Here is a 20211-nt window from a genome sequence, read left to right on the forward strand (position 1 = left end):
TAAATAGTAACTTGCATTTCCTCACCACTTCTGCCGTCTATAGTAAGAGCATACATGCATGCAAACATACCTTCGTGTATGTGTAAGTGTTGGTTATGGTGTTTTTAGTTTGCAACAGATTCTTAAGAATAATGTTCATATAAGCTCTTTTAGTAAAATGTGCATTTTTGTTGTTGTTATATATAGTAATACTTTCCAAAACAGTTTAGTTTTCACTTTTCAAGCCTTTGAAAAGCCCTTGATACTTCTACAAACCGCTCCACAACCATTCTTAATTGGTTTTGCTTATCCGTAATAGTTGGTTGTAATTGTAATAATTTCATAGTTGCCATTATTTGCAATTTAAATCTAATAATTTGTAAATGAGCCTTTGCGCTACATAAATTATTATAATCATTGCTGTGATTACCATCATTGTAATTATTACTGACATTACCATTACTATATTCATTTTTTGCTTTCCCATTATTGTAATCATTATTGGCATTACCATTATTGTAATCATTATTGGCATTACCATCATTGTAATCATTACTGGCATTACCATTACTGTTATCATTACTTCCATTACGATTGTTGCAATCATTACTATAATTACTACTGTTGTAATCATTACTGGCATTACCATAATTGTAATCATTACTGACATTACCATTATTGTAATCATTACTGGCATTACCATTACTGTAATTATTACGGGCATTAACATTACTATAATATTTACTTGCATTAACATTATTGTAATCATTACTAGCATTACTGATTTCATTACTGGCACTACCATTACTACAATAATTACTGGCATTACCATTGTTATTATCATTACTTCCATTAACATTATTATAATATTCATTAATATAAATAGTATTTTGCTTATTGTAGTCTGGTTTATTAATTGGTGTTTTTGTTGTAATTCTTATAATTCGTTTTTTTGTATTTATTGTATTTTGATTCATATTTGTGGTGTCGTTTTTATTGTTCATTGTATTAGTTTGTGTACTTCGTATTTGTGTGCGCGTGATCGGTCAAGGAGAATTATCCGAATCGGAGCCGCCTAATGAATGCATCGGAAAGAGTGGATACCAGCCGCCTATGCGTTGTGCTGCATTTATTTTATCCAGATTGACTTCGGTGCCGCCCAAGCCTTGATTGTGTTCGAAGCCGACACAGCGTTGCCACACCATTATGACAATATTGCGACCGAAAACGTCAGCACTCTGTAAGAAGAAAAAGCAAATGTTTATTCTCTGATTTAAAATTTTATTTATTAGGTTTAATTGTTTACATATGTATGTAGTGTACGAGCATGGTGTCAATGAGCGTTCCACGAAGCGGAAATAAGTTGCGAAAACAAAAAAAGGTTTGAATGAGCCAAATATGACATATACGGGAGCTGAGCGAAGACTTTAGTTGCGTGTTTGGCCTCAATCATGGTAAAATGGTTGATATGATATGAGTTCAGCATCAGTAGGCTTCATACCCAAACATTAACTTAAATAGTTGAGTCGATTCATAAGAGAGATTGAGAAGCTCTGCTAATTCTCTGATGTTAACATCGCGTTTTCCAAGCACTGCGCCTTTAACTTTTTCGATATTACCGTGGACGACTTGCATGAGGAAACGATACGATAATTTGACGTTTTTCATTGAATGTTTTGTGTCACTCAGAGAAAGTAGACTCCTAAAATACTCCTGGAATATTTTCAACAACTCCGTAGCTATCATTGTAAATACAAAATTTCTACCGAAATCTTACTTGTGAATCGTAATCGAGTGCGGTTAAGTAAATGATATTTTTTAGGCTCGTACTCGATTTATTACTTTTCAAAGTTCATTACGTTATGGTGCCAAAAAATTGAATATTTCATATGTGAGTAAAAACCAATAAAATAATGGAAATATCATCTTGACGCATGTTCTTCTTAACTTCTTAATATTATTCTTGGTCCTTTTAATTGCTTTTTCCTGATCTTGTCACTTATGGAACGATTGCTTGGACATTGAAGGCAACAAAGTCTTTGATATACCTTCAACTATCGAAGCTGCAAAGACCCGTCTGCGTCTGCGCTTCAGGGCTAATGTGCGCTTGCCCAACTGCAGCACTTGGAGTCATGGTGGAGCTCACACCCCTGCATCTAGTGAAACATACCATGCTGCTTATGGCAGATAAGGCTTTTGGTCCAGGTTTTAGCCAGATCTTTACCAGCTACCCTGGCAATGTAGACCGATCTGCGGCGGCTTCCAGGACGATGGGGCCAAAATCTTGCTTTGCAAACACCATAGAGGATTTGCTCTAAATAGAGGGAGTGAGTGTGGAGAGAACGGCACTGCCAAGTTAATAGTTGATAAATCTAACCCGAGACGAATTTCGTCTCCTTGTCGCGCTCTATACTGGGCACTGCCGGCCCAAGAAACAACATGGGCTCAATTTCTGCCGGCAAACTGCTGGTTCCAGAACACTATAGAAGCGGGCTCAAGGCTCTGGGATCCAACTATGTGGACGCCTCAATCGCGCTCATAAAGCTCCTGGAATTATTCAGAGTCTGGACCTTTGTGACCATATGTGATATAGGAGAGGGCACATAGACCAAAAGTCGCAGTGATCTGGGTGCCGGGCAGCCGTATTAGTTTTGCGGGGGATACCTAATCCTCAAATATTTTCCATCTATCTATTATACTTGTAGTACCTCCTACAATTGCTTCTACGTATGTACATAAGAATTCAAAACTTTTGCAGAATCGAAGAAGTTTTTTTGAACACATTTATAAACTGCAATAGTTTTATTGAAGTTTGAGCACTTTGTCGTTCTTTTTTTTTAAAGTCCGGACTGCAATCAGATACAGAACAGTGAGTATACATTCCAATAAAAAAAAACTCCGTTGCGCATAAATCCTTGACCATGTCCTTAGATTAGTTAAGGAATCCCTAACTTCGCTACCAATAATAACATATCGCTATGCTGACTGTCAACAGTTAAGGGGGAGTCAAAAGCTTTTCGTGCTGTCAAAAGCAGCTTTGAAATCGACAAAGAGGTGGTGTGTGTAGATCTTCTTTTCAAGGGTATTTTCCAAGATTTGGCGCTGAGTGAAACTCTGGTCGGTAGTAGATTTTCAGATCTAAAGCTACACTGATAACTTCCAAACAGTTTGCTGACGGTGGGCTTCAATCTTAAGACAGTATGCTCTATACAACCTTATATGCGATGTTGAGCAGGCTTATTCCACGGTAGAGGCCACTTAAATTCCAATCGTCGAACATGGTTTCTTCCGACCATATTCTACAAAGAAGCTGATGTATGCTCGTTATCAGATCTTCGCCGTCGTAATTGAATAGCTCGGCCGGAAATTTCAGTATACACCATGTCAAGGTTTTCATACTGAGGCATTTCGGCTTCTCTCGTTTTTTGTCGCGCTTCCCCCTTCAGCTCTCGGTATCTATCCCGTTCCGTACCGACTTTAGTAAGTTAAAACAATACGTTAGCGGCCCAAAATAATCCATTTCTCAAACCATTTTCGTACTCGAAATATTTTGCCAAAATTTGTTTTGTTTAAGGCTCATATATTAAAACTGTGTATGCTACTTAGACGGAAAATGCATTTTTCAATTAAAAAGTATTGATTGATCTACAAATATGCTTTGTAGGATTTACTTTAAATAATGCTATTGAAATACCTGTAAAATGACAATGGAATTATAATTGACTTGCGATTTCATAATAGTAGCCAGACATAATTCAGTCCTTTCATTCCACTTCAATGCATTTGTACTGCAATTCTGCTCTATTTTTAGTCGTGAATAATTCACACCAGTATACCGTGAAGAGCTTTTGTTATGTCCTTTAATTAGCGAGTAAATTTCAGATTCACATTCCCATTGCATTGAAGGAAGGCAGTAAATGCAATTGGAACTTCGTACCTATTTCATAACTGTTTCGAATAGGTTGCAGAGTAGATTAGTCGAAACGTATATATCTTTCCGAAGCTCCGTGGTCAATCTTACATTACTAAATTTGCAATAAACTACATATTCTGCATATAGCCAGTCAGGAAAGCTCTTTGCAATGTTGGACGGTTAAGGAATTGTCAATGTCTCAATATATCTTAATTAAAGGGAGGACGGTCAATGGACTTCCTCCGTAGGAGAATCCCAAGAGGAACTCGTGCAAACGCACTTCCCTGGTAGTCAGCAAACCGCAGTGGAGGTACAACCAGAACTACTTGCGAATAAGAAGAAGAATTTATATGCCACTTAGAGCAGCGAACCTGGACGGGATTAATCCTCATAATGATGCAGAAGCTAAAGCAACAACAACTAAGGCTAGAAAATATAATAAGGTCAGCATCCAACTATCGAACTACCGAGGTGCTGGAAAAGAGTAAATGCGGTGGTCCTACCAAAACCAGTTAGAAGAACACATAAAAAATTATTTTTGACCTACACTCTAATCATCGCCTTCATGCTGAAGATTCTAAAAAGGTTAATGGATATACAGAGCAGTCCTGGGGTATACCTTAACAATTGGAATGAGCCCTATGAAGGTTGCACCTACCGGTCGCTAACAACGGAGAAGATGTGAACCCTAGTAAAACGGAACTGACTGAACAATTCCTGAGATCTCTGCGGCAAAATGCAGGGGTTTTGAAATCGATAATTCTAATAATTGCAAAAGATTACTTAGCAGGAACTGATGAGACTAAGCCAAATGTTACCTTGTGAATGCCGCCGTCATTAGACCAATTTTAACTTAGGGAACACTGGAAAAATACGGAAATAACGAACTGCAAGGGCTCCTGCTCCTCGTGTTACCAGAAGTAAGTCTCCGTTCAGACCGCTTAGCCGAAAGTACTGCCAGTTGAGCTTCCATACTGCTCCGGACTGCTGACCAGGGGTTGGACCGCATACACACACCACTCACACAAAAAGCTAATCCTAATTCTCAGTTAAACGCTTTCGTCGCTTAAACAATTCACGTGTAAACGACTCTAATTATTCGGCATTCCGACTAGTGGAGATCACATCGCTAACATCAACCGTCCATCAGTCCAGCTAATCCCTATACCACCCAGATCCCTAATGTCCGAGTACAACGGCCATTCTACAATGACATGCACGAAATTCTCGATTCACGCCCACACGAACACCCCGACCTATCTTATAGGTGCCTCTAATGCAAACATGAGTTCAGAAGTCAACGCTACTTAATCGGTAAACCCAGATTCAAAAGAAAACTAAAGTCTGGGTTACCCTCATAAATCTAAGTGCATAAATAGCACATATTGGCTTGCAGTTACTATCACGAGTCACTGGCCGTTTGGAAGTGCATTCATCGCTAATTAAGCCCATCTTATCTACCTACCTGTTTAAGGAATTGTCATGATATCGCTTACCATATATAAGAAAGAGACAGATATAGTGAGAAAAACGCATTGTTGTTGTATGAAAAACCAGTGCCGTCTACTAAAGTTATAGTTCTGTACTAGTTTCGCCTTAAATCGCTTTACTGCATTCCACAGCACAGAGGGTCAAATTGAGCGTGTATTCGTGTGTCGATAAGCGTGTGTTGGTAATGACTTCATGGTCATTTGATTACGGTGATGTAATAATGCAGTGTTCTGCGGAATCGTATGGCGGAAACACAGCTTACATGTGTTGTCTACATTCAGGCGTGGGCGCACTCGTGCATGCACTACAGTGGTATTTACCTACCTAAGTAATGCCATGAATGTGCAAAGTACTGCATTATTGCATTATTTGCCTTTCGCGATTTTAAGGCAAGGCTCGTTTAAGCCATAGCTGTATAAGCATGTATGTGTGTATCTGTTAAGTACAGGACGAGGCAACCCTGTAAGGAATTGAGGGACAAATTACATTTCCGTTGTCTAAACTTATGATTAATTATAAATATACTAAAACGCATGTTTTGCTGGGCTAACCCTCGCTCGGATCATTGCGGTCGCATTAACTGTTTTTACCCTACTGAGGTGTTCAAAAATTTACATACCTTTATGCAATTGACTATTTCCTAAGCTCAATGTATACACTAATCTCCAGTTTTTTCAGTAACTAGACGAAGTATTCCTATATTCGATTCAAATAAGTACCGAAGAGCTTACAGAGACAATAAAAAAGAAGGAGAAACTTCTGCGACATTAAAGAAGATAAAAAGTTAACTTCGGAAGCACAGCATCTCAAACACTGAGAGACTTCTTCCTCTGGTGTAGACTCCCCCTACTCGGTTATAGCCGAGTTAATAATAGCGTGCCAGTCGTTTCATCTTTTCGCTATATGGTGCCAATGCGAGATACCAATTGCAACCACGTCATTCTCCACCTGAATGGAGGTCTACCTCTTCCTCTGCTTCCACCGGCGAATACCTTCAAAGCTAGAGTTTTCACCTACAGGGAGGGAAGGACATGACCTGATACCTAAATAGACTAAGTTCATAATGGTGGACATTTATATATATATATAAGCTTTTTATGGATCAGCGGTTCTTAATATACCTTGTTTAGGGTATAAAAGGACAAATTTATATTCCGGCATTTATCTTGAACTTTCGATATCCAGTTTTTAATCAAACAAGTTCAAGATATATTACAAAGTACTTCAACTTAATTCAAACTTGTTAGATTTCTACAGCAGAGTCATGTACTTCGAAGTTATCTTAGACGATAAATCAAATTGGGACCACAATATTATAAGTCGGTCTACTGAGTTTTCGAAGCTTTGAGGGAAGTTACAAAAAACTTTGAGAGGATGTGCTTAACGGATGGTTCTCAATTTCAAGCTTCAAACATATTGAGAGCCAATTCAAAAGAAAAGCCGAATCATATCGCTAAAAGGAATAAAGTTGGTTCCAAAGAGCCGGTTGCAACTTTAGTCTGGCGAAAGTTGGACAGTGGAGTAGAAGTGCCCAGCTGTTTCCAGCTCATCTTCCTCGTTGCAATTTTGTCAACATTTGTAGATGTCAATAGGACATTTTTCACTTGGTACACCTTCCAAGATGTGAGGGTTGCTAAGAGCTAACTGCCTACTGGACGCCTTTCCCATTCCACTCTGACCCAGAAAGCTTTCGCAATTCCACAAGTAATGGCTGGTGGCCAATGCTTCTGAGCCATTTATATGGAATTTAAGGGTGGCCTTTCTTGCAAGCTCATCGGAAACAAGTTTAATACGGAAGTATCTTGCTGCTACTGCAACACCGAGCTCAAGATCTTTATAGCAACTCTGCGGAAGGGATACATACCTCGCCAAAAGAAATCGTACGTGGGAGAAGTACATCTACTGCTCTTTGATGGTTGCCAGTGGGTTACCGGAGCTATCATATCATATGCGACTGATGCGCTCAGTATATAGTACTCCTACATCAGCGACGTAGCACCAAGCTCTGCTATTAGAATTAAGGAATTAGGAAGGTGGAACCTGAAAGATTACGGGCACAATAGTCACGTTCGGCTGAGGATTCCCTCTAGACTTGAATGAGTATCGATCCAGTCGTGAAAAAACTCATCTAAGGTAACATTTAAATATTTATTTTTTCCTCACAGGGGTTACACCAACTGAGCAATAAGGGTTAACTTGCAGTGTAATCGTGCTCCGTAAAACCATAAAGCAGCATGTGTGAGTGGATGTGCATTGCAACCAAATGAGTACATTGGAATTAAACTCGCACACGCAGCTTGGCATTTGGAAGTCATCAGCAGTAAATTTTTCTGCAAATTGCGGAAATTAAAAGGCGGGACATCCAGTCGCGCTGGCTTGTGCGTGAACTCACTCGACCGAGTGTGAATGTGTGTGTGACAGCGTAAATTTAACCAACAAAAGGCTGTAATTTCGTGGCCTCCCTCTCCTCACGCTAGCAGACAGTATTAAGTGCGCTTGATGTGAGCATGGAGCTCTCACACGCTTAGCGTAGCCTGGTTTTCGACAAGTTCGCAGCCAGCGATGCACCGGTTTGCAAGCTTCATAGCCATTTGCCAGCTGTAAGTTAGTCACTTCGGTTTGGTTGGCATTCACTTACCTGATACTTGAGCGTCTGCTTGTAGTAGGGCTCGGCCGAGTGCCTCACCACGCGCGTCTTCTTCTTGTGCCGCAGCCGATCGCCATCCTTGATGTAGCATTTCACATAAGTATCCGGCGGTGTTTCACAATCCTCGGGCACAATGTTACGTGCGCATGTCACCTGCAATTAGAAAGAGGGGGGAAGTAGAAAAAGGCAAATGATTACAGAATGGGTGAAGGTAAAAACAGCAGGGTGATAAAATGCAACGGTAAAATGGCTACTAATGACCACGTTGTTTATGCACATACTATTATACTTTTATCTGAAAAGGTGCACAAGTGTTTTGACGCATAGTTAGCTGGTGTTGCATGTGGCATGTATGGTTAATTGAGCATGTAAAGACGCGCAAATTTTCGTTAATTATCCACGACCCACACGCGCTGGCTCTACACAACGATGTGGGAGGCAAAGTCAAAAGCAGGTGAAGTTTTGATTTTCAGCTGCCACTTAATTTTCAAGTCCTATTCAATGTTTAAAGTATACTTCCAACACAAGTGGGTCTAAAAAAACTTATGTTGAACTAACTTTGGTGGATTATACATATAACTTATACATAGCATAAACTTACGACATACTATTTCGTAAACAGCAAATTTCACGTCATTTACAGACGCAGAACCGCTATAGTTTGGAATAATATTTCGAATTTTCTCAACCTAGTAGGCGCCAAATTACTATAATTATTGCTATGAACTGCTTTATAATGGAATAATTAAGGAAACCTTAAATTTAAAGGGTACACAAGTTTCTGCAAGAACTAAAGCCATTCAACCTTTCCAGGCGACATCGCTTCGCTCTCTCGGCTATTCAAAAGTTTCAAGAAGATCTGACGTTTTCAAGCCACCTGAAGACATTCAAGAGCTGCCATCCCATCTAGAAAAAATAAGGGTTCATGTGGTCTTCTGGCCAGTGGAATCATCGGTATATATTTCTACAGAAATGATGCCTGTGAGAAAGTGATCGTCAACGTGGACCGTTATTGCACATGATAACCGATTATTCGGTGCCTGAAATTGAGCGCTGTGATCTCCGCAATTTTTCACTTCTGATTCGCAGATAATTTCACGTTTTGAGCCGCTCGATTAGCCACTAAGATCGTGTGATATCTCAACTTTAGACTTTTTTATGTACGCAAATGTAAAGTCTAAAGTCTTTGATGGAAATCCCGTTTCGATTCAAATGCTCGAACGAGTCATCGAAAGTTGGACTAACATTTGAAAGAGATAATTTTCAAAAAATAAATTTCAAAGAATGTTCTTTCGCATGATAATAAACATTACCCTTTGAATTTGATGTTTTTGTGCTTTTTCTTTAAAAAAAAGTGGGAACCTCGAATATACATCACCCTTTTCATGCTCTCAGCTCTCTGAATTTTATTATGCAACCTTACAAATGTTCAATGTAAGGGTTTCTCCGGAAATTAATCGGACTGAGTCGACATAAAAAAATTTATTGAACCAATCGTTCCAATTAAAAACTTTCAAAATAGGCACCTTCTGCGTCGATGCAGCGACATTTTCTGCATTGCATGCATTTTCTTGACACACTTCCACTCGCCGCAATTTCTGATCGTCAGTGAGCTATTTTGGGCCCATCTTTACGCACATCTTGCGCATATTCAACTGCTTCGTCATACTGTCATGGACCAAAGATTTTGATCAATTTAACATCTGGACAATCAAACGAATACGTCGTCGACAGGCTGCGTTGTAAACTTAGCGCACACGGGTGACCTTGTAGGTGTTTGTCGAAGTCGCAGGTCCTTCAGCACGGTCTTCATCAGCGACTTCTTCCCGGTTCTCCAAAAGGTCTGGTTATACCGAAACACACCACTTCTTGCTAAAGCAACATTTGGGTAAGCCTAAATTAATCGCGTACCTCCGGTTGACCGAATGCTGCAGTTCAGCTATCACCACTCAGAGAAGCACGTCGCGCGCAAATGTCTGTACTGACTCTCCAGATGCTCGGAGATAACTGAACAGCCGCTCGTTCGTTAGCTAGGTACGCCATCTACCGAATCCTGTCGGTGCGCGCACCTCCGAAGTACAGTCACGGCAGAAGAAAAGCAGTCCTATTACTTTCGGAACAAACCCTGTACAAGGTATAAAGTCAAGCGGGTGCTTGAAAACCCGTCTATTTGGTATGTGAAGACTAGGAGTAATATTTTATTGATTGTTTTTCACTTACTACAAGAGGATTTGCTGGTATTAGAAAGAGATTTGTTGGGAATATCATGAAGATTTCTTAAATAATGGCCAATAGATCTAGTCTAAGGTCAACAGGAAGTTCGAAAATAATTTCATATTTAACATTCTTACTCAGGGAAGTGTTTACCCTATTTTAGCCATTTTTGCACAATAGCTATGGTCATATAAATATCCTCCGCGAATTTTAATATTATAACTCATAGTTTGGCCGACATCGGAAAAAGATCAGTATGCACTGGGGTCCATATATCTAAAGCTTGAATTCTGGAAAATACCTAGTCCGACTTCGACAATTTTTGATACTTTCATTGGTGTTTGATATGTATACTGTGAAGCGAAATAATCCGATTGAATTTAAAAGGTTGTTATATGGGTAGAAGGCATTTGTCATCTGATTTTCATCATCTGATCATATAAAGCCCTTTCTTACAAAGATGGTGCTGAAAATGAACGCTCAGAAGTCAGAATTATGAGCCGACAACTCTTGGTTTTGCACCAGGATAATGTACCGTCGATACTGGTTAATTTGTGGTGAGTTTTTCGATTTGATTTAGCTCCGTTTTACTTCTCAAACTCAAACGATTGCTCTGGGGAAACTCATTTAAGACAATTGAAGACATTAAACGAGAATCGCCACGCGCATTGAAGGTTATTTCTCAAATTGACTTTAACAACTGTTTCGAGGATTGGTTGGCACAAGTATATTTGTACCAGAGGAGATTACTTTGAGGGGACAGTACTTATTTTGAAGAATAATTTAATAAATTTAAAATTTTTAACAAAGTCTTACTAGTTTTTGCTCGTAGTGAAAGGTATACCGCAGCTTTTATCATTTCGCTGATCTGACTAATATACCGAAATTCTTGAAAGATATTTGAAAGGTGCTTTTTAATTGTTTCAAGTCTCTGTTTACATGCCGATATGAAAAATTGCTACTTTAGCCTGTACTCTTCAAAGGCGCTACGGATATACTTGTAGGATGCATTCTATGTAATTAAGAAGTGGGACATTTAAGAGTTACTGTTGAAGAGTCAGACTGATATAGATAGATGCAGTTGGTCTGCGGATAAAAGTTGTTTACTCTAAGCTTGAGAACTGCTTTTGACTACTGATAGTGGTGTTATGAGTGCAAAAAAAAAAAAAAATATATATATATATATATATTTCCTATGTATATTATAAATGTATATAAGTTCTGGAATTTATTCTATAGCAAAGGAATTTACTGCAACAATAACTTACTTCAAAGGCTTAGATTTTTACTCTTGAGACCAAATTCGTTATAAAGTTTGGGGTTTTGCAATAATAATTAGCTTAACACGCTGCATAGAATCTAACACATAACCTAACGAAAAATGCTAAGAGGGTATTCATTTAAGTCGCACATTCGTGCATGCATACTCACCTCCACCTCCACGGTGCCTTTGATTTTGGCAAATGCCATTTTCAGCTCGCCATGTCGCACGGTTGTCAGGCGGTAACCTTTTGGATGTATTTGCCCTGGACCCATTTTCAGGCCATAGTCCGTATCAATACCCGCTGTGGCGACTGTGGTCACAGTCGTGGACGTTAAACTACTCATGCTGTCCGCATGACTGCCGTGACTCAAGTTCTTGGCGCTGACATGGTGCGGTGCGATGCTCTGTTTGCGCAACATGGACGGGCTTTCGTTGCTGCTGACACTATACATGCTACCTTTGCGCAACAGCGCCGACTCAGCCTCGTGGCCAGCTGCTCTAACGCCGACATAAGCACTGCCCTTCCGCTGCGGCGAACCGCTACTGCCGACACTACTGGTGTCGCGCTCCGTCGCGGTATGTGCATATACGCTACCTTTGCGCTGCAACAAAGCTGTTGGTCCGTGCGTAGTTTCGCCCGTCTTTAAATTAATCATGCTGCCTTTGCGCAACTGCTTGGGGCTGTCGGCACCTACACTCAACAAACTACCGCTGCCACTTTGCCCCTGCATAGCTACATTCGTTGCGGAGGAGGCCTGCTTCAGCATAGATAACGCCTGCTTGGCGCTTTGTGGACGCAGATTGCTGCCGGAGCCCCTCCAGCGTGACGTAAACTGCTTGCCTTCATCATCCGAGGGTGGACTGGTCGTTGCATTACCGATACCCAACGGCAGCTGCTGCTGCAAGTGTTGTTGATGCTGCGCCTGTAGTTGTTGTAACTGTTGCTGTTGTTGCTGCTGCTGCTGTTGCTGCGCGATGTCAAGTATGGAGCCCTTGCGACTGCTCGGATTGCTCGGCAAGGCCACACGACTAGCGCCTGCTCAAGCGGTGGGGTTGAGCGTGTTGCAAAATATTGAACGAGAAATGGAAATATTAGTAATGTACATACATATTGCTTAGGGGGGCGGGGGACGGTAGAAGTAGTTGAATGCGCAGCACTCAGAGGAGTGCAGCGAAAGTGTACACCAGTTGGTTGGCTCGCAAAACTTTAACGCAAAACTACTCGTGAACTCAAGTGTACTCTGTCGTGGAACAATTGCGTTGCTCATATTCCACTTATGTAGACACTCGTGTAAGTGTACGTGTGTGTGTGTGGCTAGTTTTACTGTTACTAAATTTTAACCGTTAAGCTATAAAATCGCCCAAAATTGAACGTTTAAATTGAAAACTCAAAGTAATTTCTTTAAAAGGCATGCTGAGTGGAAAAACGTAGAGGTAAAAGAGAGTAAAATTGTAATACAAACGGAACAAGCTGGAAAATAAAATTTTAAAGAGAGATTGTGTACTGTGAATATAGTGGTCATGCGAAGCAACGAACAACATGCAACATATTTTATTTTCATTATTTTCAGGCAACAAAGTTAACTTAGTAACCAATATTTAATGTATCACTAAAACCTTTACTTAATCTATATTTTTATAGCTTATCTAAATAATATGGTTAATCAGAGGCTTAGTTAAAGCTCACTTCATTCGCAGTGTTGCGATTTTTCAGAATTTTGATACTCCGAACAGAGTATTTTCAATTTACCAGGAAGTTTAAAACTTTTACAAGAAAACGTCGGAGATCCTCTAAAATATATAGCAGCGTGATCAAAAGAATCCTCTAGCTATGTTCACTTGTCTATCCGCATGCCTGTCAGTCCCCCGGTTCGGAATTTTGTACACGCCCTTAGTTCTTAAAATAGTCTGAACCGCAAAGCACATCAACTCAGAGATCGACGAAGTATTTTGAGCTTACCACAAATTGATTAAGGCTATGAAGTCCTTAGTTAGGTTCTCCAAACGTGTGTCTACCAAATAAAGTGAAAAGGGCAAGCTAATTCTTTCCCGTCTTCCTCTACACAGCTTTGACAAAGAGCGTCTTACAAAATATTTATTCCTACCGCAGTACGTAGGTCATCTTAGAGGGTAGGCGCCATGTACTTAACCTGTCTACTAGATGAAGTATAGAGCCTCTCAACGAGGGAAGAGTAACATCAGGTATTTTGTGTAGCCGAATGTACAGTCGCCTTGACCTTGGTGAAACATATGATAGACTAGAACCTCGTTGGTGATTTATGAAACTCACTGAGTAGCGAAATGACATGTAACTGTATGCTAAAATGTTCGATCCTTGGTTACACCACATTTTTCTTCATTGCCATGACTAAAGATTTCAGTCATACATTTTGTGGACTGGTTGTAGTGAGGAATCAGTCGAGGATCTAGTCAACACGCATTTTCCAGGATGCACTAATAACTGCTAACTTGGCGTTAATAGTGTAGAGTACGTCCCCTCGGATAGAACGAAATACAAAATACTTTCGGCTTTAAACAGCTTCAAACCGTTGATGCCCCCGGGTTTGTACGGCATTTCCAAACCGGATGTCAATATAAAAAGGATATTTAAGGCTTAGCTATGTTCCTATCCATTGGAGAGAGGCGAGGGTCATATACATACCAAATGATTTGAAAGGAAAGAAAAGATTCTAGATGTTTACATTACGGACAAGATTCCATCGGCTAAACTATCGAAAGCTCAGCACGCCTACAGGAAGGGTATATGTATTGAAACTGCACTTCATTAAATATAAAGAGAGCTCTCTCTTTACATATGCGAATCATTGAAAAATATCTCCAATGGTGTTATGGTTAATAGGAAAACAGCCTGGATAGAGTCCACTATCATAGCATGAAAACCAAGCTCTGATAAGCTGCAGGATGACTAATGCAGAATGGAATGAAGCCAGATTTCTCAGACTAGCGCATACTGGAATTACTCACTAGGGTATACTGTCGCCCTTCATATCATATCATCAGCGGTGCTATCCACGCATGTAAGAGGATGTTGAGAATTGGACTTCCTTAAGCAATGATGTTATACTATATATCGGGAGTCACTCCATCTTACTTTACGGTGTTTTGGTATGCTGGACCGCTGCCGGTAAAATACCATACAAAAAACCGTAAGAACGAATACAAGGACTTGCTGCTCTCAGCATAATAAGGGCATCAACGGCTGCACTTGGAAGGTTCCTCAATCTGCTATCAATTAACATTGCAAAGAAAAGTTCGGCAAAAAATCAGCTGTCAGATTGATTGTGAATTTTCCACAGAAACCCCCGCACATAGCTCGATATGCAGGGGATCGATGGCGCACATGTTCACAGTAATTAAAAAATTACTGATGGAGTGAGCGTATACATCTATTGCACATAGCTAGCTCTTAGGCAACCCTTTAAGCCACCGGAATGATGGCTTATATTCCAGCCACAAATCTTTGACATAAATAATATGAACATATACGTCGAAAGTCAAGCGGCAATTAAAGCTATTATATAACACCATATTGAGTCAGAGAAAGTCTTGGGAAGCAGGAAGACCGTATATAGAGTGGCTGCTTGGAAAGCGGCTGCATATATACTGTTTTCTAGGCCACAAGGGCGTTCTAGGAAACGAAATAGCTGATAAGATTGCCAAAATTGCCATCGGCTTGGCTGATCGACGTATCAAGGCGTTAGTGGAATGCAGAATGGCCAAGTTCAGATCATCCGCAAGGCAGTGGAAGGGAAATACACATTTTTCTATTTACACAGTCCCGGAAATCATTTTACGCATGTGCTGTGCTGTGTGGGCAGGCTTAAAGTTGACACTTTTGGAAACTGCAGAGAAGTCAACATAAGAAATACACTGGAGCATCTTTTCTGTATACATTGATGCGGCCTTATCTAGAACTCGGTTTAGGTATTTTCGAGCGCTTCGTACTTGGACTAGACCAAGTATCACAATTAAATATAAAGTCTCTACTAAACTTCATTACTAAATTTCAGCTCATATTAATACACCTCTATCTGGCATTACAACGAACGAGTAAGTCTATGTATGGCTTGACAGTCAACCAGTGTAAGCTAAGCTAACCTTAACTAGCTCTTGTTAGTTTGACATTTATATTGTAATTTTACTATTCAACAATATTTTCAGCTGTAAGATCGTAAGCTTTCTTGAATTTTTAAATTTGAAACTTTTATTGCTTAAGTTTCTTTCTTTTTATATAAAGTGTTGTGAGTTTAAGTTTTTGAAATGTAGTGTATATTAACTAAAAATAAATTTAAATGCCCAGTTGCTTGATATTTGTGTTGTTGACCATAATTTCCATTTCATATAATTTCCATTAATGCAGGGTATTTGCGCCCACAAGTCATATAATTGCAGGAAAGGCTTATACAAACTACATAACAATTCTGCGCGTGTAGTTATTTTCTATAATTCCTCGAATGTTGACATACTATGTATGTATCAATAATTCACCATAAACCTCTTTTAGAATATTTCTCCGAAATAATGAGAATTGAATGCAGAATGACCGCAATGCAATTACGAGTATCAATGCAGCACTTGGCAGTCGAGAGACGCAGAGACAACAGCAGCAGCCGTGGCAACCGAGAAGCCTTGCGGCTATTGTTATTATCAAATGTTCAGTTGTTAATAACCACAAACAACTTAAGAAGCAATCAATTTGAATTGACAGTAAACAGGAAGTAATATCAACACTGTATTATTATATATGTAAATATATATATAAAATGTACATATATTATATAGCAAGTGTATATGAAAGTTAATGATTACATATGTACGTCTAAGTGTGTGGGCACTGCAATTGAAATTTGCAAATTTATTGCTGGTTTTGTTGACAAGCGAGGCATAAAATAAGAAATTCATTTGATAGCAGCTGAAATATTACTCATACGCCATGCCAGACCAAATAGATCGTAATTTAATGCGACTTTGGTTTTATTGCTTTACAATAATGTAATATTTAATTAAATAAAGTGGTTATGCGATTTGTGGAAATTTTAATTTTGGAAAATTTAGTGGCTAGTAAGGCCAAGGTAGCCTTAGTCAATGAAGAAAATACTAAGATTCTTTCATCAATATGAACAATTGTTTGAAAGCTTCACAGTAGTTTATGACAATGGTGCAGACTATATCTACCGAACTACCGAATTTTCATTAAAATTATGTAGCACATTGCCTTTGTGGCTTCTGGTGTTGACAATTTATAAGCGTTTATTAAGCTTGATGAAATTTTTTTTTCGCATTCATTCAAAATAACAACAGCAAGCTGTTTCGGCTTTTCTATGAGAAGGCTGTGAACTCAGCTGTCAAAGTAAAACTGAGGTCATAAGTCTGATATAGTCTTTGAACATCGGGGTTACATTAAATTTTAGTATATATTTTTCTTTGTTTTATTTGAAGTAAACCTTTGAGATCTCAAACATCATCTCTTAATTCGGTTTCAGCAAGGTAAGGCAAAGTACTTTGGCCCATTGATGGCAGCCAATCAACAGACAATACTGAAAACGCGAACAAATGTGGTCAAGTTATATATGCCTGCGATCCTATCATACATAGACCTACTAGTTATTGATAATCCCAGATGGAGGTGCAGTTCAAGACTGAAGTATTCCTCATACTGGAAGTCAACGTTTTTGCTAACTTTAAGAGCGACTTCATATCGAATTTTGGTAGTCCATCTATTCCTTTATACCGCAAAGCTCCAATATATCTAAGACGAAGTCTAAATTCGTCCATAGAATATGTTCTATCATAGGAGGTGTTCCAGCGTTTCTTTCATGCTTACTTCTCATTCTTACTTCCCTGCTTTTTCTGCATATATCGTTGTTGCTTAATGTCATAAGTCTTGCATTTGATGCCAGGAGGATGTGGTCTGTCATTAGGTCAACAATCGTTCTGCAGTCCTTTCGAGATTGTGCGAGTAAACAGTACTTACTGCATAATCTTGGCGAAGTAGCATGTACTTAAGGCATTTCATCTCGTACGGATTCGTCAGTCATCCCCATAGGAAATTCATTGTGTATCGTGTTTAGTAACCTCCGTATTTCCTGTACTGGTTTGGTAGCCAAACGGATGGTATACTGCCAAAAATATTTGCCTATTTAATTTCTCGGAAATCTTTCGCTTCTTGGGATTCAGTATAAGTATATACAGGTACTTTCCCAATGTACACAAGAGGTTCTACGATACCGGAAATGACCTGGATTTTAGCTGGCCAAAGGCTGCACTTTTGGAGCACTAGGCTCTTTTGGATCGGTAAGTTTAAGATTCAGATTGTCATTAAAGAGTAACAACACAGTTGTTCCGTATCCTCCAGAATCGTGCTGGCATTGGGTCCAACCCGGACCCTTCGAAGATTTTTGCTGCGTCTGTGCCAAAGGGCTGCCACCAAACTCATTGGTGGTGATCATTGCTGAGAGAATCGAGAGTCACTCTCTTACGCAGCTTCGCTCTGGATACTGTAGCAGGTTAAACTATTATTTATCCAGAATCGACTTTGTCATATCATTTACCATATATGTACAGCGTGCAACGAGTCTCCGCATACCAATAACTACCACTTTGCATGTCCCGCTAACTCTACACATCTGACACTTCTCTCCCTTTCGAAACAATACGTTTCCTGGGCCTACCGTTGAATGACCTCGATGATAACTTATCTCATCTTTACGATCTTGACTCCTCGTCTTTGATAACCGTTACATTAACAACATCTCCCTGCTTCTAAGGATACTCTATGACGTAATGCGACGTGAAATTATTATCTCACCTCATATACTGACCCCAAATTCTTACTTTTGAAAGATGTTGCAGTATTAAGGGTGTTTGAAAGATTATCTAACTTCCGGCGATGAGCAACAGATTCTGACTTCCGCTGGTAATAATAATAATACCCAACGATTAACCTCTTCCCGCCCAAGCGACGCGAGGGGCGCAATCCGCGAACGAGCGGAATTAGCGGAGTCATAATAGGCAAGGGAGTTTTAAGCGTTGCGATCTTAAGCTGCTCAGCTACAGAAACAAAAATTTCAACAGCCAAAACTAAGAATTAGATTAAAGTATATAACTTTTAGATGTTACTTGTTAAGAGTAGATAAAATAATTTTGTTAATGGTAATGAGTGAATCTGTTAGATCAAATGTGCTGGAATGAGAATTGAAATGGTGACATATACGGCGGAATGTTTCGTTTAACTCAAAATTTGTTCTAGAAAATTTTAAAAGTAAAGGTCTAAACTGCCTGGTAGAGCGAGCGGGAATGTTAAAATTAATATCAGACAAGAGAGATGTTCTACAGACTGACCCATTGATGAGTTTTGCAAGAAATATTATACCAAGCATTTCCCTACGACTAGCGAGTGTAGGGAGANATAATAGGCAAGGGAGTTTTAAGCGTTGCGATCTTAAGCTGCTCAGCTACAGAAACAAAAATTTCAACAGCCAAAACTAAGAATTAGATTAAAGTATATAACTTTTAGATGTTACTTGTTAAGAGTAGATAAAATAATTTTGTTAATGGTAATGAGTGAATCTGTTAGATCAAATGTGCTGGAATGAGAATTGAAATGGTGACATATACGGCGGAATGTTTCGTTTAACTCAAAATTTGTTCTAGAAAATTTTAAAAGTAAAGGTCTAAACTGCCTGGTAGAGCGAGCGGGAATGTTAAAATTAATATCAGACAAGAGAGATGKKCTACAGACTGACCCATTGATGAGTTTTGCAAGAAATATTATACCAAGCATTTCCCTACGACTAGCGAGTGTAGGGAGATYTATAAGCTTTAAACGGTTAGTGTAAGGGGGAAGATTTAAACTGGAATCCCAATGCAAATGATTTAAGGCAAAAAGTAAAAATTGTTTTTGAACGGACTCTATTTTCTCAGAATGAACTTGATAACAAGGGTTCCATACCAATGTAAATGTAATTTTGCTGGTAAGCGGATCTCTAAATTCTTTATACCAACGTTTAACAAAACCAAGAGCACCTTTAGCTTTAAAAACCATGGMAGRYGYRTGAAGATTAAAATTGAGTTTGGGGTCCATAGTTACTCCCAAGTMAACAAAACTGCATACTTGCTCCAACCTAAAGTTTTGTATTACGTATGAAGTAGGGTCTACAGATCTACGTGAAGAGCACATCGTTTTACATTTTCTAAGATTCAATGGCATGTCATTTCTATCACACCAAGAAACTAGGTTGTTTAAGTCTGTTTGCAATTGACATCTTTCACTATTCGAGGTGAATGATTTAACAAGTTTTACATCGTCAGCATACAATAAAACTTTTGAAAACTCAACAACAGATGATATGTCATTAATAAATAACAAGAACAGAATTGGTCCAAGATGGCTGCCTTGAGGAACGCCTGAAGGAGCACTGATTATGTCGGAAGAGTATCGTTAAATATGACTTGTATGACTTGACTAAGATAAGAAGCAACCCATTTTAGAAATATTGGTTGAAAACCAAGAAGATCAAGTTTATTCAAAAGACTTGAATGGCTTACTTTATCAAAAGCTTTACTAAAATCTGTGTATATAACACCAGTGTTCTTATTCTAACTAAAACCCGTGATACAAAAACATGTGATACAAATTCAAGCAAATTAGTTATTGTAGATTTCCCTTTACGAAAACCGTGC

The 20211-nt window shown here is 39.1% G+C and overlaps 1 protein-coding gene across 1 annotated transcript in view; it reads right to left on the reverse strand.

Moving 5' to 3' along the window:
* Positions 1–1010: 1010 nt before the first annotated feature.
* LOC108972912 (regulating synaptic membrane exocytosis protein 1) overlaps positions 1011–20211 on the reverse strand; it is a 164699-nt gene continuing 145498 nt past the window's right edge. Inside the window, exons 14-17 of the mRNA XM_018939805.1 lie at positions 11959–12544; positions 11676–11853; positions 8022–8183; positions 1011–1217 (exon numbers count right to left, since the gene is read on the reverse strand). Coding sequence (XP_018795350.1) covers positions 1026–1217; positions 8022–8183; positions 11676–11853; positions 11959–12544 — 1118 coding nt within the window. The 3' untranslated portion in view covers positions 1011–1025. The remainder of the gene's footprint in view (positions 1218–8021; positions 8184–11675; positions 11854–11958; positions 12545–20211) is intronic.

Source organism: Bactrocera latifrons, unplaced genomic scaffold (assembly GCF_001853355.1).
Source record: "Bactrocera latifrons isolate USDA-ARS-PBARC rearing strain unplaced genomic scaffold, ASM185335v1 scaffold_44, whole genome shotgun sequence".
NCBI classification, from domain to species: Eukaryota; Metazoa; Arthropoda; class Insecta; order Diptera; family Tephritidae; genus Bactrocera; species Bactrocera latifrons.